Source organism: Geotrypetes seraphini, chromosome 2 (assembly GCF_902459505.1).
Source record: "Geotrypetes seraphini chromosome 2, aGeoSer1.1, whole genome shotgun sequence".
NCBI classification, from domain to species: Eukaryota; Metazoa; Chordata; class Amphibia; order Gymnophiona; family Dermophiidae; genus Geotrypetes; species Geotrypetes seraphini.
The window spans coordinates 379078243-379105472 of NC_047085.1; the positions used below are offsets into that span (position 1 = coordinate 379078243).

The 27230-nt window shown below is 42.2% G+C and overlaps 1 protein-coding gene across 1 annotated transcript in view; it reads right to left on the minus strand.

The window, feature by feature from the left end:
- The window catches only part of TMEFF1 (transmembrane protein with EGF like and two follistatin like domains 1), a 436679-nt gene that overhangs the window by 239430 nt on the left and 170019 nt on the right, over window positions 1–27230 (minus strand). Inside the window, exon 3 of the mRNA XM_033930653.1 lies at window positions 19336–19465. Within this exon, the coding sequence (XP_033786544.1) occupies window positions 19336–19465 (130 nt within the window). The remainder of the gene's footprint in view (window positions 1–19335; window positions 19466–27230) is intronic.

Consider the following 27230-nt stretch of genomic DNA (forward strand, 5'->3'; position numbering starts at 1 on the left):
GGTGAGTTTTTGTACAACTTCCATCATAAGTGTAATAATTAAGTTTCAAGTTTATTAAGTTTTGATAAAATGCTTATCAATGGAAATCTAAGCAGTGTTAGAGTAGGATATGGGCCAGGGTCCTCTTCTTTGCAGTCCACTGGCCTGACATCAAGCTACTCCAGAGACCTGCTTGCTGCTCTGCTAGAACTGGCCATAATATCTGCAGCTGGCATACAGGCAGATATGTACTTTTTCATTTACATCTATGTAGGGTGGGAGGGGTAAGTGACCACTGAGGGAGTGGGGGGGGGGTCACGCCTACATCCCTCTAGTGGTCATCCTGTCAGTTTGAGCATCTTATTGTCACTTATTTGTTTTTAAAACAGGTCTAGCTCCAAATCTCTCAAATGTGTTTGGACATAGGCTTAAATGTTTGATTATGGCAGAAAAACACCCAAGTAATAAGCCCATCCTAACCCCGCCCACATCATACCTATAACAAACCCCCTTTAGATTTAGAGAAACAGCATAAAAACCTGTCTAGAAAATACAAGGGCTGATTGAAAAGTAATGAAACTGCCTCTGTTTTTCTTTCCAAGAAGAAGACATGACAATGCTGTACTGGTTCTTGTGAAGCTCATACATCGATGTTTCTAAACCTGCAGTTGGACTGCTGTAGACTTCACTGTTGGGTCACAGCAGGAAGAATTTTGTATGTTTGTCATGGCAGATGAGGAAGAAGTGTCTGTGAGAGTACACCACAAGTGTGTGATTGAATTTTCTGTTAAACTTGGAAAGAGCGCTAATGAAACTCTTGAAATGTTATGGCAAGGATAAGGTGCAGTATGATGAAGTGAAATATGCCACAGCTGCAGCACTAAAGTGATGTTGGAAAACAGTCTACTGTTTTTCTTTTGATACCTTGTAAAAAATGTATTGAATGTGAAGAACACTACTTTGATAAAGAAAAATGTTCTGATCCTATGGAGTCATCTGATTCTGAATTAAAAATAAAACAGTCTCATCACTTTTCAATCAGCCCTCATAGGTTTCAAAAATAGTGAATTGTAAGGATTTGGCAAGAAAAATTGTACACCTACACCTTTCTGTCGCTTTTTGGATGTCTTTTTTTCTGAAAATGATGGTTGAACAACTGCTTCTGTGCATATTTTAAGCTAGATCAATATATTCTTAATATAGCTTGGCAGATAGTTCTTCCTTGGTCTTGGAAGAGAAATATTAATAAAACTTATAAAAGGGTGTCCCAATAAGAGTGCAAGATTTAAACCTCCCTCCCCTTTTTTACAAAACCATGAAAGTGGTTTTTAATGCAGGCTGGCCCGCTGCATGCTCTGCGCTGCTCCTGATGCTCATAGGAACTTTTGTGGTTTTGTAAAAGGGGGTGTTAATTTTTTAATAAAAGATATAATTTATTCTAAAAGTGTTGATATTTTTATTTTAGTATAAAGTAAGCATGTGAAGGGCCATTTTTGAAAAGGAAGTCTAAGACCAATTTGGACGTTTCCCACTAAACGTCCAAAGTCGGAAGCACAGAAATATCCATTTTCAAAAGCCAAACCGCTAGACATCTACAGATATTTTTTTTAAATCTCTTAGTTGGACATCTAGGCCACCAGGATGTCCAACCCTTAGGATGTCTAACTTTATATCCTATTTTCGACCAAAGAAATGTTCAAGTTGAAAACGTCCAAATCCAGACCATTTGGATGTGGGAGGGACCAGCATTATGATGGACTGGCCACACAGACATGCCAACAGGACACCTTAGAGAGCACTGCTGTGAACTTCACATAAAAGGTGCCATATAACCCTTATAATTTATGGTGAGCTCTCCAAAAAGGAAAAGGGAATGGAGAGTTGTATACTGCCTTTTTGCGGCTTTGGTATTCAAAGCTGACATTCAAAGTGGTGGGCACTGGAGGATTAAGTGACTTGCCCAGAGTCACAAGGAGCAGCACTGGTATTTGATCTCACAACCTCTGGGTGCAGTGGCAGCAGCTCTACCAGTGAGCCACACCTCCAAAACCTACTAGACCCATCTGTCTACCACCCAATAGCCCTCATTGTTACAGGTGGCACCTATATGCCAATAAAAAAGGTTTTTGTTGGGTTTTGGTGGCCTCAAACTTTCTACCATAAATGTAGTGGTTAGGATTGGCTTATGGGCTTGGGTCCTCCTCTCTATGGTTTACTAGCCCACCAGGCTACTTAAGACACCTGTGTGATGCTCTGCTAAGCTTTCCCATACTAAATGCTGCCCCATACTAGATGCTAGGTCTAGAGTATGTACTCTTTCATTCAGATTTCGGGGGGTGGGACATGGCTAGTGAATAGTGGGGGAGTGTGTGTGGTTGGGGGGGGGTCATACCTTAATGGATTCAGTGGCCATCTGGTCAGTTTGGGTACCTTTGAGGCACTTAGATGCTTCTAAAACAGGCCTAGCTTAAAACGTCTAAGCTCCATCCAGGACATCTTGGAAAAAGTTTGAATATCACCCCAAGAGGTCCAATTAAGCCAGCCTATAACACGCCGCCCAACACATCTCCTGGAACTCTGGATGCACAGCGGAAGAAACATCTCACTAGACGTCCAGGAGAATAGTTTTGATTATCGGCACTTAGCAATTAGGATGTCCAAGTGGCAACATAAGTGGTTTTTTTGGATGTTTTATTTTTCTTGATTATGAGCCCCATTGCGATTAAGTGTGGAACACCATATCTGACAAATGTCTCCCATGACTCTTGTTCTTATGACGAAATTTTCAAATACATTTTTGCATAATTGCAGCTCAGTTCTAACAATGACACATTGAATCTCCTCCTTCAGCTTAAAAATTGTTGTTGGTTTGTTGGTATAGACGTGAGACTTCGCAAAACACCAAAGAGGTTGCATTGTGTCACATCGCACAATCTCTGGGGACTGATCTGATGCATTTTGTCAACCAACAATTGCACACAATTTGTGAGCTGTTTCAGCAAAACTTTCCCCACATTTGTAATAAATTTTCACAATAATAATGCGTTGTTTGTTTGTAAAGCAATCCATGACTACTAATCACAATGGGGTCATTGATATCTCTGATCAAGTATTGTGTTGGTTCCGCTCATACTTTTCAGATCGTTCTTCAAAGGTCACATTCAACAACTCTACCTCAAGTAGTTACACCAACTCTCATGGAATTCTTCAAGATTCCATCCTCTCACCACTGCTGTTCAATATTTTTCAGTCTCCCTTACGGACTATCAGTCAATCCATTGGGTTCTCGTCTTATGTTTATGCAGATGATATACAATTCCTGCACCCCCTGAACACGGAAGATCCTAACAACATAATTAATATAAACATCAAACTAGAGCAAATTAGTCAGTGGCTCAAAGACAACATGTTGGCATTAAATATAGAAAAATCAACATCAATGCTGTTCCCATGGAAAGAAGATCTCACACTGTCATCTCAAATTCACCCACTACAAACTGTTAAGTCTATAAAAATCCTAGGAGTAGTCCTTGATCATAAACTTTCTTACCACAACCAAATCAGCTCCATGGTTAAAAACTGCTTCTACAAATTACACTTAATCAGACCTTTAACAAAAGTGTTGGAACCAGCAGCCTTAAACATTCTAATTGATTCACTTATAATATCAAGACTGGATTGCTGCAATTCATTATATAAAGGCATCTCACAGAAAGAACTTAGAAGATTACAAATAATTCAAAACACAGCAACAAAAATCATCACAAACTCAAAAAAGTTCGACCATGTGACTCCCCTTCTGAAAAATGCACGCTGGCTTCCAATTTCTTATACAATTACATATAAAATAGGTCTAATAATTTTCAAAATCCGGATATCAAATTCACTGATATTTATCGATCGTCTTCTTATACCATACACTCCATCCAGGACATTAAGATCAACAGAACACCATCTTCTCACCATTCCTTCTTTAAAAATTATTGATACAAGGCGGCCTGCTATTTTTTTCAGTCACAGCCCCACAGCTTTGGAACGCTTTACCAAGTTACTTGCAAAATGAAACATCATTGGACAGATTTAAAAGCTTCCTAAAAAGCTTCTTGTATAAGGATGCATTTGAAACATAGACTCGAGGATTATGAACTTTTATTGTTTATATTTCTTTTATCTTACTTTTTGAAATTTAGATTCAAAGACCATGACCTTCTTATAATATATATCCTCCCTCCGATTTTCTATATTTTTTTCATTTTACCTCTTTCTACACCCGGTTGTGTTATCCCTATATGTCCTTTCTTTACTATAATTATTGTAGTTCATCCCCTCTTCCATTCTGTACCAGTCCTGGGTTTGTATGTCTATCTGAAATTGTGTCTATGTATTGTACTGTTTTCCCCATTTTAGAATTGTAATACGCTTTGAAATATTTGAAAATGCGTGTACATCAAATTTTAAATAAAAACTTGAAACTAAAAAATAACTGGAATTGTTGAATCTCTTCATAAAGGCAGTTAATAAATCCTAATAAATAAAATAATTGGCACACAGATCTGCCCTGCCCCCTATTATATAAAATGTGCACCTAAGTTTTATAGTTCACAACTCAAAAGGGGGTGTGGGCATGGGCAGGTCAGGGGCATTCCTCAAAATTAGGTGTTATAGAATAATAATAATAATAATAACAGCTTATATACCGCAATACCGTGAAGTTCTATGCGGTTTACAAAAGATTAAGCAAAGGTACAAATTGACTGACTTCAAGAGGGGAAGAAGAAAGAGAAGTAATTAGACAGGAAATTCATTGTTGAGGAGAAAAGTGATCAAAAGGACAGTAGGTCGCTATTGAGAGGAAAGAGATAAGTGGATCAGTTGTCAAGATGTTTTAGGAACAGGTGTGTTTTTAGATGTTTCCTAAATTCCTCATAAGTAGAGGGCGAAAGTAATTGTTCTAGGTCTTTACCCCATGATGCTGCTTGGTGTGAGAGAAGGAATTTATGGTGTTTTTTCAGTTTGCAACCTCTCACTGGGGGGTACCCAAATGCCATTAGTTTTACGTGTGATGAAAAGTCACGCGCGTTAACCCCGCTAGCGCGGCTTGATAAAAGGAGCCCTATAACTTCAAACTGAAACTATCTTAAAAGGGGCTCAATGAATGAATTTTGATGCTATGAAGTCTAAGTTCTACTAAGATAAGTACATGCTGCTTGATGTGATAAAATATAAAGATACAAGTGAAGTATTTTAATGTGACAAAAGTTAAAGATAAAGAATTGCAAAATAAGGATGATAAATATTTGCAAAGTGCGGGAAACTATTGGATCCATGCTGTATGAACCAATCAAAAATTGGACCAATGAGGATGTGAGAAAGATTCATATTTATATGTGATTGGATCGGAACTGTCTTAATCCATCTGAAGGCCCTTTAAAATCAATATTTATGCATACAACAAAAATAAAAAACTATTATTCTGACATTGAGCCCCTTTTAAGATAGTTTCACTTTGAAGCTATAATGCTTGATTGGGTTTTGACATTTATAGCTTCATTGGTTGTAGTCAATAAGATCAGCTTATTAGTACAATTATTAGTTTAGTTTCAGCTCAGCATTTGCACCAGGTTTTTGCAGGTGTAAGTGCTGCGACCAAAATTAACCCCCTCTTCTACAAAACCGTGCTAGCGGTTTTTAGAACAGAGAGGCACGCTGAATGGCCCGTGCTGCTCCTGACGCTCATAGGAACTCTATGAGCATCGGGAGCAGCGCAGGCCATTCAGCGCGGCTCTCTGTGCTAAAAACTGCTAGCGCAGTTTCATAAAAGAGGGGGTAAGTGTAAGATCTTTGCTAAACTACTGTTTGTAAAGAGCGTCCCACGCAGAACACCCTTTACAGAATACTAGTTTAGAGCAGATCTCCCTGGCGCTTAACTGTGGATCACAAAGACTAACGAACTTGTGTAACACTTGACTGGGACAGTCAAAGACAGAAAAGTCTCTCTTCTTTATGAAACCCTCAGAGTCCTGCACTGCTCAATAATGTCATTGAACCAGATATTTAAATTATTTCAATCTTTTCACAGCCCAAATTTTTTGACCCCCCCCGAAGAAGCCTTAATCGGCGAAACGGGTCCCGTCGGGCCTTTGCATATGGGCTAGGCGCATTAAGCAACAACAGCAGCAAAACACTCTTTAAAAAGTACACAGTTAATTAAGTCTAAAAGTATTATGAAAACCCGATGAAAGAAAACTGTACCCCTGCTTCATATCTGTTTCAATGACATTATTGAGCAGTGCAGGACTCTGAGGGTTTCATAGAGAAGAGAGACTTTTCTGTCTTTGACTGTCCCAGTCAAGTGTTACACAAGTCCGTTAGTCTTTGTGAGTTATATTATAGGAACTTGTTACCATCTTTTCTAAGTAGTGAGCCACTTAACTGTGGATGCCATTTATAGAATTCCCTCCAATAAGACACATCTTTATCACAGACCTTTTAGAGGAGACATACAGGAAAAGTATTCCATATTTTTCTCTGAAAAACCAAACACCATTATTGTAAATGAAGATTTCAAACTGTATACTCTGAAGAAAGGGTCCTATTTATTATTATGCAATATGATACTTATTATTGATTTGAAAGCAATGTATCAGTAGGAATCTGTCTTCTGACGCCGCTGCAAGAATTACATCCCCAACAGTGATATCAGAAAACAAGTTCCCCTTGCAGATACACACATCTGAAAGCGACTGATGTTGCCCGAGGCTGAGAAAAAGTGCAATACGAAGAGAGGAGGGAGGCTGATAATTCCCTGCCACCTAATCCCCACTTGGGAAAATAAAAGTGTTAGAACTATGCCCAAAGCTAAAATATTATATAAAATAATAACAAATCTAAGAAACTTGGACCAGTAGAGATGGATTTTTAAAACAAGACGTTATTTAGCATTACACAGAGCCTTGCTTTTCTTCCACAGTACACATGTTTAAACAGATATGCCTCGGAGGAAAAGAGAGACATTCAAATATTTGAAAGATTTTAATAATGCAGAGGAGACAAGTCTGTTTCAAGGGAAAGGAAGTTCTAGAATAGCCACTGTGGCATGAGGTAGAGAATGACACAGTGACAAATTTGACCCCTTAGGAATTCATTTTCCCTATCCCGTCCCCACCCGTTTTGTTGCTGTCCTTGTTCCCGCCCCATTCCTATAAACTGACTTAACCGCACAAGCCTCAAACACGTGATTTTAAAGTATTTGAGGCTTGTGAAGATAAGGACAGAGCTTGCAGGAATGGGGAATGGACAGGAAAAGAACTCGCTGGGACAGGACAGGAAAATTAGTTCCCACTGGGACGGGGAAAAATTTGTCCCTGTGTCATTTTCTAATGTGCAGACTAAGGAGAAATGTTCCTTGGGGTGAATAGCAAGGGCTAAAACCATAGAAGAGTTTTGGAGTTTCCAGAGCGTATCTGTTGCAAATCCCTGATCTGGATGCATTCTCATGTGTTTTTATTCCCTCTGGTGTGTCAAATCTGTTGCAAAGGAGATAAGCACAGAAAAAAACTACTTGGTGTGTTTTGGGGAAAAGATTCAGACAAATCTCTGGTCTGGATGCATTCTTTCAAACATTTGGTTTAATAAAAATTTTAAAATGTGCATTGGAATTTTTTAATGAATATTAATTCTGTGCTAATTCATTGGTTAAAGAGCACTAAATCAATTTTGTGCACATAGCCTGCCAGCTGGGACCCCCCTCCCAAAAAAAAAAAATAAAAAAATAATATATATATATATATATATATATATATGTATATATATATTTTTGAAAATCTTCTATCTGGACATCCAAGCCATTGAGACGCCCAGATCACCAGGACATCTATCTATATACCATATTTTCGACCAAAAATTTAGTCCAAATCCCAAACACCCAGAACAAAACCATTTGGACATGAGAGGGGCCAGTACTATAATGGACTGGCTACCCAGACATGGCAACACAGCAGTGGGGCACCTTAGAGGGCACTGCTGTGAACTTCACATAAAAGGTGCCAGATAAACATCTCACCAGAATTCCCTTGTAGGTTATGCTGAGCCCCCCAATACCCACTATACATACCTATCTACAACCCCAGTAGCCTTTATGGTTTCAGGTGGCACCTATATGGCAATAGAGTTTTGGGGGGCTCACATTTTCCACCATAAATGTAGTGCTTAGAGTGGCTATTTAAGATACCTGTGTGCAGCTCTACTAGGCTTTCCTATACCATGTGCTAATGTTCTGGAGACAAGTTTGTACATTTGTATTCTGATTTTTGTGGATGTGAGGAATCTGTGAGCACTGGGGGAGTGTGGGGGTGTCTTACCTTGATGTGTGCAGTGGTTATCTGGTCAGTTTGGGCACCTTTGTGGCACTTAGACCCTTCTAAAACAGGTCTAATTCCAAACGTATAAGTTCCATCCAGGATGTCTTGCAAAATGTTTGATTATCGCTACAAGATGTCCATGTTTAACCCACCCTTGAGACCGCCGAAAGCCTGCTCATAACACACCTCCACATGCCCATCTTGAACGGACACGTATCAGAACTTTAGTAAGTGTCCTTAGGCATATGTTGTTTAAAGATGCAAAGGTAGGCCCTGTTTATCTTTCCCTTCTTTGAAGATGTTACAAGGACAGATAATGTTTAAACAGAGATAATGTGAAGTGAATTCAATTGTTTTGTTAAGCCGTATTTACAGACAGCTTTAGTTAAGAAGCTCTGCTGGTTAAGGCTTTTTCTGACCCTCAGTGGACTTCAATCTCTAGATAGAAAAAATGCTGATGTGTTTAAAGTTTCATGTGACCTTCCATATATGGTTTGTGTTTACGTCACATGCCATCACATGCTGACAAACCTGATTCGTATAAATATGTGAAACTCATAATAAAAGACGGACATATTTGAAAGATGGTTTCTGGTCTTTAAGATGTGTCCCCAGGTACCTGACTTACATATGACAGAGACAGAGAAAGTATGGGGCAGGAATTGGGACCTGAATCCTTTTCAGTTGGGAGCTTGTCCGCGATGGGCAGATGATATCACCGGTATTTTGTGAGTATCTCTGAATTTTTTCTGTTCTTTAATACTCACTGGGTAGTGGTGACCTGTACCCAACCCCTTATTTTAAGTTCAAGCTTTGGGTTCTATTATGGAGTTTTTTTGGGAAAAATCTCGGGGTACTTTCGGTAAGCGCCCCTCATGAATATATAAGCAGCTGCCATTCTTTCGGAAAGAATGAAATTATTTATAGAACCCCCCTGCCCACTCTGTCATTTGTAAGGTTAAAACTTTTATAGAGTATAAGATTTTATTGTCTCTTATTACTGTACCTCGCTTATAAGGTAAGATAAGCGAATATTTTTGCATTGTTATATGGGTTTTGTAATGAGTCATAAAGGCACTTACTCCTAGACAAATGAGACTTGTACGGCTGTGTGTGTGTATGACATTTTTCCTTCAGCTCCCATCTTTCTGTGTCACCAATGTTTACTACTGAGGTAGGACATGCTGTTATGTGGAATGAATTGAATGCGCTGTTTGAATCAGTCTAAGATCTTTCCCTTGTAGTTAAAAAAAGAAAAAAGAAAAAAGAAAAAGAAAAAATTCCGTTTTAGAGGTTTTCTTTCTTGTGCAGAGCAAAGCTAATCTGTTCTTTGCTTTCATTATCAGGGTCTGTGCATGAATGTTTTTGTCCCTTCCCCCAGACTTCTCTGTTTGGGCTTCCACTGACCCCCTATAGTGCTTCTTTGAAGTTACTCATTCTTGGTTTTATAAAGCAGTAAGGTGAGATTCCACTGCTCGTCTCTTGACTTTTCTCCGGCATTATCAAAACCACCATCTCTTCTTATAATACGCCCATCGCTCTTGTTGCCAAAGCTGATGGCATTATTAGGGCTGTTAATGTTTTGGTAATTCTCATTGCACTTATGTTTCTTCCACCATTCCATCGGCAGCCAATGATTTTTTTCTGTCATTTTCCTAAAGAATGTTTTATTTTAGTCCCTGTTGGTGAAGCTTTTCAGCTCTTTTTTCTGCCTTCACCTTTAAGCAACAGTATACCTAGTGTGGAATGTCCTTCGGGCTATTCTACAAGTCATGCACTGCCCCTCATGGTCCTATTCTCATTTTGTACAACTTTTTGTGTTCCATAATTCAAGGAGACCTGTCAGGCTGATAGTTTGCACCTTTTATAATGATTGTCTGTGTGTGGTCACAAGGTGTCACGAAATAAACTGCACTGGTGTACATCTGAAGTGAAATACCTGGGTTTTGTCCTGTCTCATGGTCAGAGGAAAATCTGCACTTTCTGCATTGCTGCTGTTCTGGGTCTGCCCCGCCCAGCTACCAAGAAAGACATGCTTACTTTTCTTGCTATGATTGGTCACTGCCGCCAATGGATCTCTGCTTGTTCCTTCTATGACCAGATTCTGAGACAGACCCTGGTTTCTGAAATGACTGCTCTTATCAGATGGACTTATGAAATGTTGGACATTTAAGATGTGCTTTGGTTTCTAGCTCAAGTTTGGGTTTTCCTGCTTATGCCCACATGTTTTATCTCTTTGTTTGGGACTATTGTAACACCATGAAGGGAGAACATGGCGGTAAATTACGCTCTGTTGCCTTTTTTTATAGTCACTCCTGTTCAAGAAAGCCCTGGCTGCTTGTGCTATTGTGGTAGAGATGGTTACTTCTCTGATCCTAGGTCACCCCATTACCCTTCATACTTTTCACGATGTTCAAGCCCTTCTTTTAAATAGGCTTTTGGGTCTCACGAGTGAACAGGATTCTCTTCCTCTCTTTTTCCACCCCCTCCTCTGAATTTGATGCCTGGCGTTTGGCAGGTGCCCAAAGCCGCCCTTTTGGACGGACTTTGGTGCAAAGAGGGGAAACCCTGGATACCAGCTGCTAGCTCTCCCTTATTCATTGCCCAATATCATGGTATTGGTTATCGTAGTGCTCGCTCGACATTTTAACTTCTTGCTAGTGATATTTTCATTCTTGACCTTTTGCTCCTTGATACAGAGATATATAGCTCAATAATTACAGCTGGCACGGTTGTGAATTGAAAATAAATTGGAAAATACAATTCCTTTCTATTGTTTTAGCTGAAATTAGGATGTTGCTAATTTAAAATGTTTTTTCCGGATTTATACATAGCCATCCCAGATCCGTTTTGGCACAGATATTTCTAATGTTTTCCATGGGTCCTCTTTATCACTGCAGAGATAGAGACGCTCCAAAGAGACATTAGCTTTATGCCTTTTTCCAAATATGAGATGGTTATGATATACATTATTTGTAGTTTTGGTTTTTTTATATCAATGTGTTTATTTGCAGAGTTAAATTCAGCCCTGCACACTTGACAGATGGAGAAATAGCTCCACGCTTAAAAACTTTATGTTTTGTCTGTGTCATGTCTACTTGTTTTAGTTTAGTGGGTACCCCAGGATACATAACATTGGCCATTTCTAGAGCTCTTTTTCCACTTCTTACTAGCCTAACTGCGCAATGTTCTTTTACTTTTAGCTTTTATATTCTGAATATAGTTTAGTTAAGGGTTATATGTTTAAGAAAAAAGTTTTACTTTATGCAGAAAAAAGTTTTACTTTATGCAGCGTTTATTTCGTGGTGTTCCCTACATATGATCCATTCAATATACATTTCTGAATACATTCAGTACATCAGTATGGTCTCTCTGAGGTGCATAATAGTTATATGCAGCACACAAAAACATATCTTTTTGGCTTGTTCAATTAAGAACCTTAAGTAACTGAGTATTGTCTCTCTTTTGCCATAGCTATGTCAAGTACATGAATTGGTATTGTTGCATGTTGCCACGTTCAGTACAGGCAACATGGTTTCTCTTGTTTTCTATCTCTTATTTGGATCACATTGGAGTACAGCTGTTGAATGATATTTGGAATGCTTTTCAAGCATCTCTTTTCAAGTATCTCTTTCTGTATGCACAGACATCTGGCTGTTCTCCCTTTGAGATTCTCACGGGATGACCTTTCCCTGCCCCATGGGTAGATTTTCCCTTGATACAGGAGGAATACGTCTAAAAGCTAATTGAAATATTAGGGCTTGTTCAAAGAAACGTGTCTTGCACTTCTCCTTTCTCTCCACAGATTCCTACCCATTTTTTCCAGCCTGGTGATTGTCCAGAAGCTTTCCAAGGATCGGAAGCAGACGGATTTCCCCTTTGGCCTTCCCACTACTGTGATCGCTGTGACCAGGCCCGCTGCACTCACTGAGGAGTTTCCTGTTTGGATCCACGCAAGTCGCTTGAAGAGGGTTAACCTAAAACCCCAGAAGCAAGTCTTCCCTGCGCAGATTTCACCTCCTCCAGTGGAACAACATAATGATCTCATTGCAGCATTCTACCAACTTTATCATTCTCTTACTGGCACTGCTGCTGCTAGTTTTTCTCCCTGTATGGATCATTTCTAACTGGGTCTACAGGGATGATGTGTTCTGGGTCCACGACACTTTCTGCCCATACCCATCTGTAAATGACACTCCTGCTGTAAACAGCACCCCCGACACCTCTTTGCGAACACGACGTCAAGCTGGACTACTCCCTCGCAAAGGCTGTCCTTCAATTGGAATCCAGAAAAGACCGATAGTATGCTACCCTTTGGTATAATTCCAGCAGTGTGCAAGTTGCCACCTTCTCCTTTGAGTATTGTGACATTGTGGACTGTTCATCAATTGATATCCCAAGGCTGTGCCATTGGTCCTCAGAGATTCCTAAAACTAAGGACATATATATATATGTTACTAACTCACGTTGGGGGGTTAAGTGTGCATTCTGGGGAGTGGTAGGGTGGAATATTAATACTGACTGGGCTTATAAACTAGAAAATACCCTGAAAAACAGTGGACCAAAATGGTAAATCACTGCTTACTTGTATGACCCTTCATAAGGTTGGACACTGTTATAGGAAAAGTGTTCCTGCACAAATTATTAAGCTTTCTCTTACTATTGACAACCCTAGACCTACTGATGAAGGTATGTACATTATGGACATGTGGTTTAAGGGTGGGTCTAGCTATCATCAGTTTTCTTACGGGATCTATCTACCTCCACTCATCCTCTCCCGCCATCTTGTGGGGGCCTCAAAAAATACTAACCCACTGGCCCCTACATTCAATAAACTTACTGACATGATGGCTATTGCCAATCCCACTTTTGAAGATATTGTGGCTGTTGAGGTAGGGTTTTCAGAACCTAACCTTTGGTTAGAATGGATGAAATTCACTGCTGATCAACATAATAAGAGTAATTGTTACATATGTGCTCAAGCTAGACCCCATCTAGGAACCGTACCTCTGGACCTCCCTCCTGGTATCCAACCATGCCTTTTTTGGGTTATTTACCAGTATCTCCTCTAATTTTACCTATCCTCTTTGTGCACTGCAGTGTTCTAAATACCCTTTGTTGCCAGGACAGCAAAAGCTTGATATTGCCGTTACCATCTATAAGGGCAATTACACATGTCATGTTTCTAATTTGACACAGAGTAGTTTTGTAGGTAATTTACCCCCAGGTTATTGTTCTGTCTTGGCTCATAGGTATGCCCCATTGTTGCTGCATTAGATTTGATATTTACTGGCTTTATGGAGACTTTTGGCTCCCTGTTAAGCTACCCAGCCAGTGGATAGGCCAGTGCACTTTAGTTAAGGTTACTATGCTTCTGCATATTCTTTCTGAAAGGCATCCTTCCTATTCACATGGTTTTTCCTTTTATTTGTCTTGATATAAATCTGATCACATGTATACATAGATGCTATAGGGGTCCCAAGAGGGGTCCCAGATGAATTTAAGGCCCGAGCTCAGGTTAAGGCTGGGTTTGAGTTCCTTATTCCCTTTATTACTATTAATAAGAATGTTGATCGGATTAGTTAAAATTATTATAATCAGCAACGCTTTGTGAACTATTCTAGGGACGCCTTGCAAGGTATTACTGATCAATTAGGCTCCACTTCTCAGATGGTTCTCAAAATCATATGGCCCTAGATATGATTCTAGCTGAGAATTCTGTTAAATTCTCCTCAGTATTTTATGCTGTTGTACTTTTCTTTCTGACAATATAGGTCCTCCTATGGACATTCAGAAATTAGCAGACCTCTTTGCTGAGTTCAAATGTAACTCTGATTTATCTAATTCTTGGGATCAGCACTTTAGTTGAATGCATAATCTCTTATTATTTGCACTCTTGTCTTGACTGCTCATGTACTGTGTTATTCGTATTACAGCTCCTAAAAAACCCCTCCTTGAGAGACATACCTAGGGTATCACTCCCTTCCAGCTCATGCTGTGTATTTGTGACGTCATTTACATGACGTAAGAGGGGAATTGAACGGACACGTATCAGAACTTTAGTAAGTGTCCTTAGGCATATGTTGTTTAAAGATGCAAAGGTAGGCCCTGTTTATCTTTCCCTTCTTTGAAGATGGTACAAGGACAGATAATGTTTAAACAGAGATAATGTGAAGTGAATTCAATTGTTTTGTTAAGCCGTATTTACAGACAGCTTTAGTTAAGAAGCTCTGCTGGTTAAGGCTTTTTCTGACCCTCAGTGGACTTCAATCTCTAGATAGAAAAAATGCTGATGTGTTTAAAGTTTCATGTGACCTTCCATATATGGTTTGTGTTTACGTCACATGCCATCACATGCTGACAAACCTGATTCGTATAAATATGTGAAACTCATAATAAAAGACGGACATATTTGAAAGATGGTTTCTGGTCTTTAAGATGTGTCCCCAGGTACCTGACTTACATATGACAGAGACAGAGAAAGTATGGGGCAGGAATTGGGACCTGAATCCTTTTCACATCTCATGTTCTGAACCTATAGAAGCTGGAAAACCTCAAAAGAAGGTTTTGATTATCAGCACATGGATATCCTGGCCATACTTTCTGGGCCTTTTCTCCCTCGAACAGAGAAGATTGAGAGGGGACATGATCGAAACATTCAAGGTACTGAAGGGGATAGACTTAGTAGATAAGGACAGGTTGTTCACCCTCTCCATGGTAGGGAGAACGAGAGGGCACTCTCTAAAGTTGAAAGGGGATAGATTCCGTACAAACGTAAGAAAGTTCTTCTTCACCCAGAGAGTGGTAGAAAGCTGGAACGCTCTTCCAAAGGCTGTTATAGGGGAAAACACCCTCCAAGGATTCAAGACAAAGTTAGACAAGTTTCTGCTAAACAATGCGCTCAGTTAGGGTGCTGGTCTTAGACCAGAGGGCCGCCGCATGAGCGGATTGCTGGGCATGATGGACCACTGGTCTGACTCAGCAGTGGCAATTCTTATGTTCTTATGTTCCCACCACATAAAGATGTAGGCCACCCCTACAATATAGGCTTTTGCGTTTTTGTATATTTTCTCATCCTCCTATGTATCTAAAACCAGTATTTGAAGACAATTGAAGACAGTGTTGATTTCATAACAATAAGTTTGATTTTCTGTCACTGAATTGCTCAAGGCTTTGACATATCCTAATTCAGAAGGTCTTTTATGCCGAAGAAGTAACTTACCACAGGTAATTTCCCGCACTTTGTTCTATTCAAGGTGGTGGGGGTGGGGTTCTGAGGCTTTTTCCTTCGCTTTGGGTATTTCACATGTCTATCTAGTCTGTGCAGTGACAGGGACAGTTTCATCAAGTTTTGCTTTTTTCTCTATTCTAAGGAGTGTGTTATTTGTTAAGAAGGGTGTTGGATATTATAGTGTTTACTAACCTTTCATACTTGTGTTTGTTGGTCTAGTACCAGGATTTGAGCCACTTATTGAACTTCTCTCTGTACCAAAGACTCCAGACCCTCCCCCAACTCGTGGGATGCTCTTTGTGTTTCAAGCAGGCCACTATTGGCCAGGTCATTTGTCCCCCAAGTCATTTGTCAGCCCAATGTCAGTTTTAGAATTCTCACTTTCTTCTTTGGTGACAGTCAGTATTGTAGTTTGTATCTCTGCTGGCAGAGGATCCTGAAAGGCATTTTTGTTTGGAACCATGGATTGCGTCCTTAAATTAATGCCTCTGATAATGGAGTTTCATAATAACAAGAGGGGTTTTTTTTTTTTTTTGCATTCTGCAGTTTTGTTAGTGCTGTGTGGGTGTCTTTTATTTTGTTTTACATTTTTTGTAAACTTTCCTCAGAGTCCATTTTCTGGGCTTCAGAATGCTCCAATACCTCACAAGAATTATGTAGGGGCAATAACTGGCAGGGAGAATGCCTCTTTTTCACTGATCATAATCTACCAGAAACTACAGTTATCCATCAATTCCTGAGCTGTTTTATTATCTGTGGCAGTGGTTGTAAGTTGGCCGCAGGCAATGCAGTTCTGGAAGATCCTTTAATTGTGGCCAATTCTGGTCTGAGCCTGCTGACCTCCTCCCTCATAGAAGAGACTTGGAGACAGAAGGGGCAAACCTTAAATGACCGAATGCCTGTCCTTAAGGCAAATAACATAGTAACATAGTAGATGACGGCAGATAAAGACCCGAATGGTCCATCCAGTCTGCCCAACCTGATTCAATTTAAATTTTTTTTTATTTTATTTTTTTTAATTTTTCTTCTTAGCTATTTCTGGGCAAGAATCCAAAGCTTTACCCGGTACTGTGCTTGGGTTCCAACTGCCAAAATCTCTGTTAAGACTTACTCCAGCCCATCTACACCCTCCCAGCCATTGAAGTCCTCCCCTGCCCATCCTCCTCCAAACGGCCATACACAGACACAGACCGTGCAAGTCTGCCCAGTAACTGGCCTAGTTCAATATTTAATATTATTTTCTGATTCTAAATCTTCTGTGTTCATCCCACGCTTCTTTGAACTCAGTCACAGTTTTACTCTCCACCACCTCTCTCGGGAGCGCATTCCAGGCATCCACTACCCTCTCCGTAAAGTAGAACTTCCTAACATTGCCCCTGAATCTACCACCCCTCAACCTCAAATTATGTCCTCTGGTTTTACCATTTTCCTTTCTCTGGAAAAGATTTTGGTCTACGTTAATACCCTTCAAGTATTTGAACGTCTGAATCATATCTCCCCTGTCTCTCCTTTCCTCTAGGGTATACATATTCAGGGCTTCCAGTCTCTCCTCATACGTCTTCTGGCGCAAGCCTCCTATCATTTTCGTCGCCCTCCTCTGGACTGCCTCAAGTCTTCTTACGTCTTTCGCCAGATACGGTCTCTAAAACTGAACACAATACTCCAAGTGGGGCCTCACCAATGACCTGTACAGGGGCATCAACACCTTCTTCCTTCTACTGACTACGCCTCTCTTTATACAGCCCAGCATCCTTCTGGCAGCAGCTATTGCCTTGTCACACTGTTTTTTCGCCTTTAGATCTTCGGACACTATCACCCCAAGGTCCCTCTCCCCGTCCGTGCATATCAGCTTCTCTCCTCCCAGCATATACGGTTCCTTCCTATTATTAATCCCCAAATGCATTACTCTGCATTTCTTTGCATTGAATTTTAGTTGCCAGGCATTAGACCATTCCTCTAACTTTTGCAGATCCTTTTTCATATTTTCCACTCCCTCTTCGTTGTCTACTCTGTTACAAATCTTGGTATCATCTGCAAAAAAGCACACTTTTCCTTCTAACCCTTCAGCAATGTCACTCACATACATATTGAACAGGATTGGCCCCAGCACCGAACCCTGAGGGACTCCACTAGTCACCTTTCCTTCCTTCAAGCGACTTCCATTAACCACCACCCTCTGGCGTCTGTCCGACAGCCAGTTTCTGACCCAGTTCACCACTTTGGGTCCTAACTTCAGCCCTTCAAGTTTGTTCAAAATGAGCCACAATTATTACACTGAGTGAAAACCATGGAGATTGGTTGAAATGAGCATTACAGGTGTCCTATGATTGTTAGGAATTAGCAAAATCACCTACTATGATAGAAAAATATTGCTAGTTGGTGGGTTACCTATATAAGAAGAGCAAATCTAGGGGCGGGTGGATATAGGGGAGGGAGAAAATAAAGTGTAGTAATCTGAATTTCTAAAACTATGGGCTCCTGTTACTAAGCTGCGCTAGCTATGTGCCAAAAACTAACGCCAGCTCAAAGGTGGCGTTAGCGTCTAGCTGCGTGGGTTCTGGTCCTGAGCACCAAATAGCACAGAATTGAAGAAGCTCAGAAATGGAAACAGAATAACAAAAACGCTAAAGATAAGCAATCTTCTGTGAGGTTTTTCAAATTCTGAAGCGGTCTGCACTCAATTAGTTAGTGTGTAAAATAAGAGGTATAAGTTATAACGAAAAAGTTTAAAAAATAGTTTTTAAAAAAATAGTTTAAATTAGTAGAAACATAATATGGATAATGAAGCAAAAAAAACAAAACTGTTTTTTGGCCAGTGATTGCAGTACGGAGTACGTGTTTGGAATACACCTATGCTGGTAATGATTACCACAGAAACTATAAGCATAGTACTCCCGATTTCTGAGGCCTTTTCCTGAACGAATATTAAGCTCCAAGTATGAACAGACTATAAGAGTGGAGTGCGAGTGTTTGAGTATAGACTTCTTCATATGAGTGGAGATTTGATTTTTGTGCCCAACAAGGTGGCCAGAGCTTTGCCTGCCACTCTGTGCATTGGTTATGAAATCTCCAGTGTGCCAACCATATAGGCAACCAAACATAATGGGGTGATACGTGATTATAACTCCTATTGCTTACCAGTCTTTTCCTCCCCCCTAAGCTGCAGAGCACCTCCACTCATAGTATGTGACAATAAAATTAACTAACACACTGGAGGTGTTGAAACATAGAAACATGATGGCAGATAAAGGCCAAATGGCCTATCCAGTCTGAAACTTCACCAGTCTCTTGCCATTTGCTGGACACAGACCCAGTGGCATAGCAAGGGTAGGAGGCAACCCCCCCCCCCCATGCCCTCCTCTCCATCCCCCTGCCACCGACGCCACACTTGTGTTCTCCCTTCCCCCCATACCTCGTTAAATCTTCGCCAGTTAAAGAAACTGATTGCGCCAGTGTTGGCTTTCCCTCCGACGTCACTTACTGGTCCCGTTTACCCAGAAGCGATTTCAGAGGGGATCCAGGCCAGCACGAGCAACAGGGTGCTTGCGCTAGTGAAGATTTAAAGAGGTATGGGGGTGGGGGAAGGGAGGGTGCGAGCATGGCGTGAGGTGCCGGCACAACCACCAAGACGGCACCTGTGGTGGCCCGCCCCTCCCCCTCACTATGCCACTGCACAGGCCATAGAAGCCTGTCTAGCAACTAGAACATAACACACAGTTCAAGAAGTGATGCTGCAGCTGAGAACATGCCATTCATCTTATATACCTGCATAGCAAGGTCCTCTTGCCACCACTGTTATCTCTTTCTGTTGCTTGCAAGCTGCTTGCCTAAGGAAACATTCGTTTTGGTAAGTGTCTCCATTTGATCCACACACAGGAACGTAATTTGTGTGACACTGAAACGAGGCAAGAAATAGGATTAGCATCTCCCTCTCAATCAGAAATTAGATTTACATGTTTCTCTAAAGGCAAGCACGGCAAAAGGCATAAATGTCAACAAGGGAAAACAGCTCTGGCTCAGCAGAAGCTGAGGCTTTCAGTTCAGGACTTCAATAAACATATTTTTTTATATCAGTGATGAGACAGATTTTCCAAATTGCATTTAACAGAAATATGCATGGCATATACTGACCTGATGTATTGTTGGGGACAGTTCTATAAAATAAGCATGAACATTTACAAGCGCATTACACACGTAAATGTTTAAAATGCTGCCAATTCTCCACCTAGATACTATTTTGTAAACACATTTATTACGCATTTGCATGGGGTCTCACACTTAGGCAGAGCATGGGTGGGATGCACACTTACAGACATATATTATACAATATTATAAAGCACCCAGTCAATATTCAACTCCAGGTGATCAGTGTTATTTCAAATGCTGAGCCATGGAAATTCAATGGGGACATGTCCTTGTCCCAGCACTGAATATCTGGGACTAATTCTGCATATGCTGGTGACCAGAACTTATGTGGATATTAATTGGGATCTGCATCAGTAGGAGCAGATTCCTTTGCACCCTACGATTCCCCCTCCTCCTGGTCCCAATCCTCTCTCTCTTCCCTCCCTGAAAGCAAATTGAGCTCTAGCCTTCACATGCATCATCCTGGGCCTACCTAGATTTCCAAGAGGGTTTGCAGCAGCCATTTTGAGGCTAGAGCCACAACAGGCATTAGTGAGTGGGCAACTAGGACCCCCTAGACCAGTGGTTCCCAACCCTGTCCTGGAGGACCACTAAGCCAATTGGGTTTTCAGGCTAGCCCTAATGAATATGCATGAGAGAGACTTGCATATAATGGAAGTGACAGGCATGCAAATCTGTTTCATGCATATTCATTAGGGCTATCCTGAAAACCCAATTGGCCCGGTAGTCCTCCAGGACAGGGTTGGGAACTACTGACCAAGACCACCAAGGAAATTCAAAGTAGGCTGGGAAGTCTATAGGGATAGAGTGTGAATGCTTGGACCAGGGCTTGATTTATCTTCAGGGAGGAGGAGGGGGAATGGGACCCAGAATCCTTTATACTGCTACCAGGGACATAACCAGACTTGTCAATTTGGGTGGTTCTCAGATCAAAGAGCATAAACATACACTATTTTGCTCCCCTCTGCCCCCGCCCCCTAATTCACATCAATACCTGAGCTTGCTAGGAACCCCAAGCCTCTCCAGCTGAAGAGGTCCAGAGCGATCCTGTAGTAACTCGCAGCACTATCTATGGACCACTGCCACTAAGCTGGCTTTCCTCCCTCCTGTACATGTGCAAAAACAAGCATGTGTGGGAGAGGGGTGAGCCGGTGCAGCAAAAGCCTATAGAAAGTGCCACTGGTTGCAGCAAGTACAGGAGCGCTCTGGGTTGCTGGAGCAGGACTTCTTCAGCTAGTAGGGCTTGGGGATCTACGCAAGCATTAACAAGGGTGCCACAATTTTGGGTGAGCCTGAACCCAAAGTGGCTATGCTACTGTCTACTACTGAGAAGTTAATCAGGCACCAGCCTAGTTAGCTCCAAGGCTAAAAATTTAGAACAGTCCTGTCAGAGGAGGGGTGGGACCGCAGCAGAGGAAACAGCTCTGAAGCAGTGCAAAGATCGCTGGCATTGCGATCTTGCTACAGGCTGCTTCTATAAGGTAAACGGTGCGGGGAGGCCAGGGGGAACACACAGGCCTTCCCAGGAGGGGAGGGGGGAGTGAGCAGTCGGCTTCCCGTAGTCACGTCATCAGAACCAGGAAGTGTTCGCCAGTTGAGCGCTGAGAGCAGGAAGCACCATAGTAACGGAGCCCTGGCTGTCAATGTATGATGCCACTTGTCAACTTGCACAAGACATTGCAGATAAAATCCATGAACGCAACCGAAGTCAGCTATGAGGGGACAATCCAGCTAAGGTGAATATGGTAATAAGAAACCTCTTACAGAATCTCAAAGAAAAGATCGAACATCTGAAAGATTCATTGCTGAGTGCTGTGTCAACACGCCAGATAACACAGCTTGAGGGAGATCATAGGCAAAATTTAGTGGATGATCTTCTGACCAGAGAGAGGCAGCTTCAGGCATCTTATAAAAGTCCTTCGGGGTGGAGGGTTGGGCGAGCAGTCCTTCGGAGTGGGGGATGAGGCGGGCAGGACTTCAGGGGTGAGATGCAGGCCTTTAAGTTGGGGGGGGACAGGCTTTCAGGGGGGACAGGCAGGCAGGCCTTCAGGGGTGGGATGCAGGCCTTCAAAGAGGGGAGACAGACCTTCAAGGGGGGGGGGGACAGGCCTTTAAGGGGGACAGGCAGGCCTTCAGGGGTGGGATGCAGGCCTTCAAGGGGGGGAACAGGCCTTCAAGGGAAGGGACAGGCAGGCAGGCCTTCGGGGGAGACAGGCCTTCAGGAGTGGGATGCAGACCTTTAAGGGGGAACAGGCCTTCAGGGGAGGGGGGGTTCTGGTGTAGAAATACACGGAGGGAGGGAAGGGGGGGTTCAAAGAGATGTGCATATGTCGGACTTTGGGGTGGGAAGAAATAATGGGTCTGAAAATAAAGGAGAGGGAGAGAGATGATGGACCATGGGATTTAGGGAGGGAAGGAACAGAAAGGGAAAGAAGTTGGACACAAGGAATGGTGTGGAAGGGGGGATAGAGATACTGGATAGGAGGGTAGTTGGGAAAAGAAAGGAAGAGATAGTGGACCCTGGGGTGGTGGGGAAGGAGGGAGAGATGCTGGATGAAAGGGTAGTTAAGATAAGGTGGATCTGTGGAGGGAGACAAAAAAAAAAAGGAAAGATGCCAGACCTCCTGGGGAGGAAAGGGAAGCGAAAGGGGAGGACAGAGATGGCAGATGGATGGTTAGCATGGAGAAAGAAGAAAGAAGGAGACCCTGGCAAGCAAGTTATCAGAAGATAACCAGAGCCTGGGACAAGATTTGAATAATGACCAGACAACAAAAGGTAGAAAAACGAATTTCATTTACTGTTTTTTGATTACAATATGTCATATTTGAAACGTGTATCCTGCCAGAGCTGGTGTTAGACTGCAAACGTGAGCTAGGATTTAACAGAGAGAGAAAAAGTCTTTTTTGTTTCTTTATTTTGTTTACACCACAGCGCCAGTGTGGTTAGGAGAAGGCAAAGGGAGTGAAGAGGCTATAAAATAAACCCACCAGGATGTTTAGAAAAAAAGCCATCCAATTGGGCAGGAAAATCGAATCGAATCGAAAAACTAATTCAATAGGCTGAATCGAATCAAATCTAAATTTTTTTTTCCTGAATCGAGCAGCACTACTGCCTGTATTTATTCAGTTTTCTATAACGTTCTCACAGAGGAGCTCAGAACCGTTTACATGAATTTATTCAGATACTAAAGCATTTTTCCCTGTCCATCCCAGCGGGTTCACAATCTGTCTATAAAGATGACTTTACATTAACACCCATTGATCTTCTCTGCTGAGCTTCCTGCTTCTGTACACTTATAAAAGTTGGGATTTTGCCAAAATAAAGGTGACTCCACAAGGACATTATATGATGGTCTACGAATAGTTCTTATCCACTCCTGTTCGAACTCTGCTCAGAGACATGAAGGCAGTTACCACCACCTCACCACCCAATCATTGCAGTGTTCAATGTAATTCAAAAATTATACTGATTCTTTTTACTTAAAGTGCTACTTATACTTTTAAAGGCTTAAGAGTATATTTCAAATATAAGAGACATAGCTTAAAAATGTCTCTGGTTCCTCTGGAACTAGAGACATTTTTAATCTAAGTTTTTTAAGCTAAGTCAAATCTTATATTTGAAATACACTCTTAAGCCTTTAAAAGTATAAGTAGCACTTTAAGTAAAAAGAATCAGTTTAATTTTTGAATTACATTGAACACTGCAATGATTGGGTGGTGAGGCAGTGGTAACTGCCTTCATGTCTCTGAGCAGAGTTCGAACAGGAGTGGATAAGAACTATTCATAGACCATCGTATAATGTCCTTGTGGAGTGACTATTTTCAGAATTGTATTAACCATTTTTAGTTACTCAATAGAATAGTACTGTTGAGTTTTTTGGTCCTCCAAGATAGAAAATAAAGGTGACAGCACACATTATTTGTGAAGTGGGATGAAATAATGGTATTTTTGCTAAAGCCACTAGTGACAACCTTGGGGCACTTTGCCTCTTCTCATTTCTTATGATCAAAATACAGAGCTAAAAATAAATCATTTTGTGTAACCCCTTGCAATCCAAGGAGCCTGGACTACAACTCCATATGTGCATCAGATTTCAATCCAGTTCTCATTTTCTGGTGTCTACCCCCATGGAAAAAAGAACCAGACTGTAGTGGGATGCAGCCTGGACTAGCAACGTATGCAGACATGGAAATGGATAGTAATATCGAAAGATGGGAAAACATTGAAGGACTGCATGACAGCAATTTGAGCAGTACCAGATGGAAAGTAGGCAGAGAAAGGCCTTGCAGGGAAATTAAAGTGAGAACAATCAGTTAAGTGCTATTTACTGTACATACAAAGACAGTCTTTTGTTTGCTGAAACGTACTCTAATTTGCTGTTTCAGATCTTTATGAGTTCCAAGATTGCTTTGAGCCATACACGTGCCTACTGTTTGAAAAGCTGTATTGCCACAACTCATTGGTTTAAAAGGAATGTGGACAAGGTGCATTAACGAGCCACAACAGCAGCATCACTGAGCTCCATAAGGAAGACAGAGAAACGTAGAAACATGATGGCAAATAAAGGCCAAATGGCCCATCTAGTCTGCCCATCCGCAGTAACCATTATCTCTTTCTCTCTCCGAGATCCCACGTGCCTATCCCAGGCCCTTTTGTAATTCAGACACAGTCTCTGTCTCCACCACCTCTTCCGGGAGACTGTTCCACGCATCTACCACCCTTTCTGTAAAAAAGTATTTCCTCAAATTACTCCGGAGCCTTTCACCTCTTAACGTCATCTTATTCACTCTCATTGCAGAGTTTCCTTACAAATGAAAGAGACTCGACTCATGCGTATTTACATTAAGTAGGTATTTATACTAGAGAATGACATGGTGGTTATTACCCGCGGCTAGCCGCGGGTAACCTGCCAAAACGGTGACCAAAAAAAAGGTCACCGCGAGTTCGGGGACAAGGCCATTCACCGCCCAGTGGAGCGGTGAATGGTAGCACGGAGCGGTGAACAAGTAGTGAACGCGCAGTGAACGAGGGTTCGATCTGGCAGCCCACTCTCTCCCGCCAGCCGTCCATGCATCTCCCTCCCTCCATTTCCCTTACCTTTTCTTCTTGAAACTGGCGATTTCTATAAGGCTACGAGCTGAATTACAGCCGGAGCCTTGAAGTCGCATTGCGTTGCCTGCTGGAAAAAGTCTCCTCTGACGCAACTTCCTGTTTCCGGTAGCATCAGATACTTTTCTAGCAGGTAACCTGACGTGACTTCAAGGCTCCAGCTGTAATACAGCTCGTAGCCTTATAGAAATTGCCAGTTTCAAGAAGAAAAGGTAAGGGAAAAGGAGGGAGGGAGGGAAATGCAAGGCTGGCCGGTGGGAGGGAGCTGCTGGACCGCGTGAAGGGTGCTGGAGATGGGGGGATGGAGAGGAGAAGACGCTGAAGACGGGGACGGGACGTTGAAAGAGACAGCGGGGACAGGGACGGGACGGTGACAGGGACAGAATTTTTCCCCGTGTCATTCTTTAATTTAAACATTTCTTATCATATCTCCCCTCTCCCGCCTTTCCTCCAAAGTATACAGATTGAGATCTTTAAGTCTGTCTCCATACACCTTATGATGAAGACCACATACCATTTTAGTAGCCTTCCTCTGGACCAACTCCATCCTGTTTATATCTTTTTGAAGGTGCAGTCTCCAGAATTGTATACAATATTCTAAATGAGGTCCCACCAAAGTCTTATACAGGGACATCAATACCTCCTTTTTCCTACTGGCCATACCTCCCTACGCAAACTAGCATCCTTCTAACTTTTAGAAACATAGAAACATGATGGCAGATAAAGGCCAAATGGCCCATCTAGTCTGCCCGTCCGCAGTAACCATTATTTCTTTCTCTCTCCGAGAGATCCCACGTGCCTATCCCAGGTGCTTTTGAATTCAGATGCAGTCTCTGTTTCCACCACCTCTTCCGGGAGACTGTTCCGTGAAAAAATATTTCCTTAGATTACCCCGGAGCCTATCACCTCTTAACTTCATCCTATGCCCTCTCTTTGCAGAGTTTCCTTTCAAATGAAAGAGCCAGTGCTTCTCAAGCCTCTCTTAGAGGTATGCCATGCCAGCAGTGGCGTAGTAAGGGCAAGCAGCACCCAGGGCAGTGGTGCTCTTCCCCGCCCTCTCTGCCGCGCACACCCCCTTCCCTTTCCCCTGTACCTTTTTAACTTCTCCGGCGTGAGCAGCATGCCGAACGTCGGTGTCAGCTCCCCCTCTGACATCACTTTCTAGGCGCGGGTCCCAGAAGTGACATCAGAGAGAAGGTGGCAATGCCAACGCGGGCAGCAACCTTATACCGGGGAAGTAAAAAAGTATAGGGGAACGCAAGGGACATGCGTGCAGCAAGGAGCGGAGTGGGGGGTGGCAGGGAGGAGGAAGGGTGCCATGCCCTTAGGAAGACCATGTTCAGGGCACCCCACCCCTGTACCCCCTTTACTATGCCACTGCATGCCAGTAAAGATTTTAGGATTTTAGTATTAGCTCCACTGCTCATAGAATTCCTATGAACATCGGAGCTAACACTGCCACGGCCAGCGATAAAAAAGCCTAACATGGCTTAATAAAGGGGATGGGAGATTAGTTATTTAGCTGTGCAAGTGGTCATTCAAAATCTCAAACCCCCTGCTGATTCTGAATCCCTGGCAAATCCTCCCCCTGAGACCAGTTCCCCTCTCGATTGTCTCTCCTGATAACCCCCTCCCTCCCTCCAAGACTAGGCTCCAATCCCCAGAGCATCCCTACATGATACCCCCGCTGAACCACCAGAGATGTAGGTAAACCCAGGTAGGAGGCATTCTTGGCTGGTTAGTATCAGGGTGAGGGGTACGGGGGAAGAAAGAAACTGGCAGACATCTATGTGTGTCCCAGCCAACATCTTGCCACTTCCATTCCTCTAGCCTGATCCTCTCTTCTCAGAACCCTTTTCTCAGCTTATCTCCTCTATCAGCCCCTTCACCTATGAACCCTACACAGTTCCTCTCCCTGACCTCAACTTTTTTTCTTCTTCAGCACATTCCTCACCCACTTACCTTTGTATCACAGCCCATGCCTCCCCCCAAATCTTTGCATTCGCTTCAGCTCTGTTCTCCCTTTTACATTCCATATATCTTCCCTCACTCTCTCTTCCCCTCACAACACATGTCTTCCAGCTTGTATCTACTCTTTCCTTCCTCATTTCTTTCCCAGTGCTTCGCTCAGCTATTCTCCCCCTCTCTATGGTAGACCAAAAGCAGGATGTGTCTCTAGCCTAAACTGCAAATCCTCTATGCTCCCTGCTATTAGTTTATTGCTCAGATATTCCTTAGCCAGCCAATAAGCTGCGGAGGAGGCAGGACCAATAGCTCAGGAGACACTAACCTTGCAAACTATTGGTGGCTAAGGAATGTCTGACCAATGGTGTCTCCCAAGCTACTGGTCTTCCTTCCTTTGTTGCCTATTGGCTAGCTAAGAAATGTTTGACCAATTCAGTGC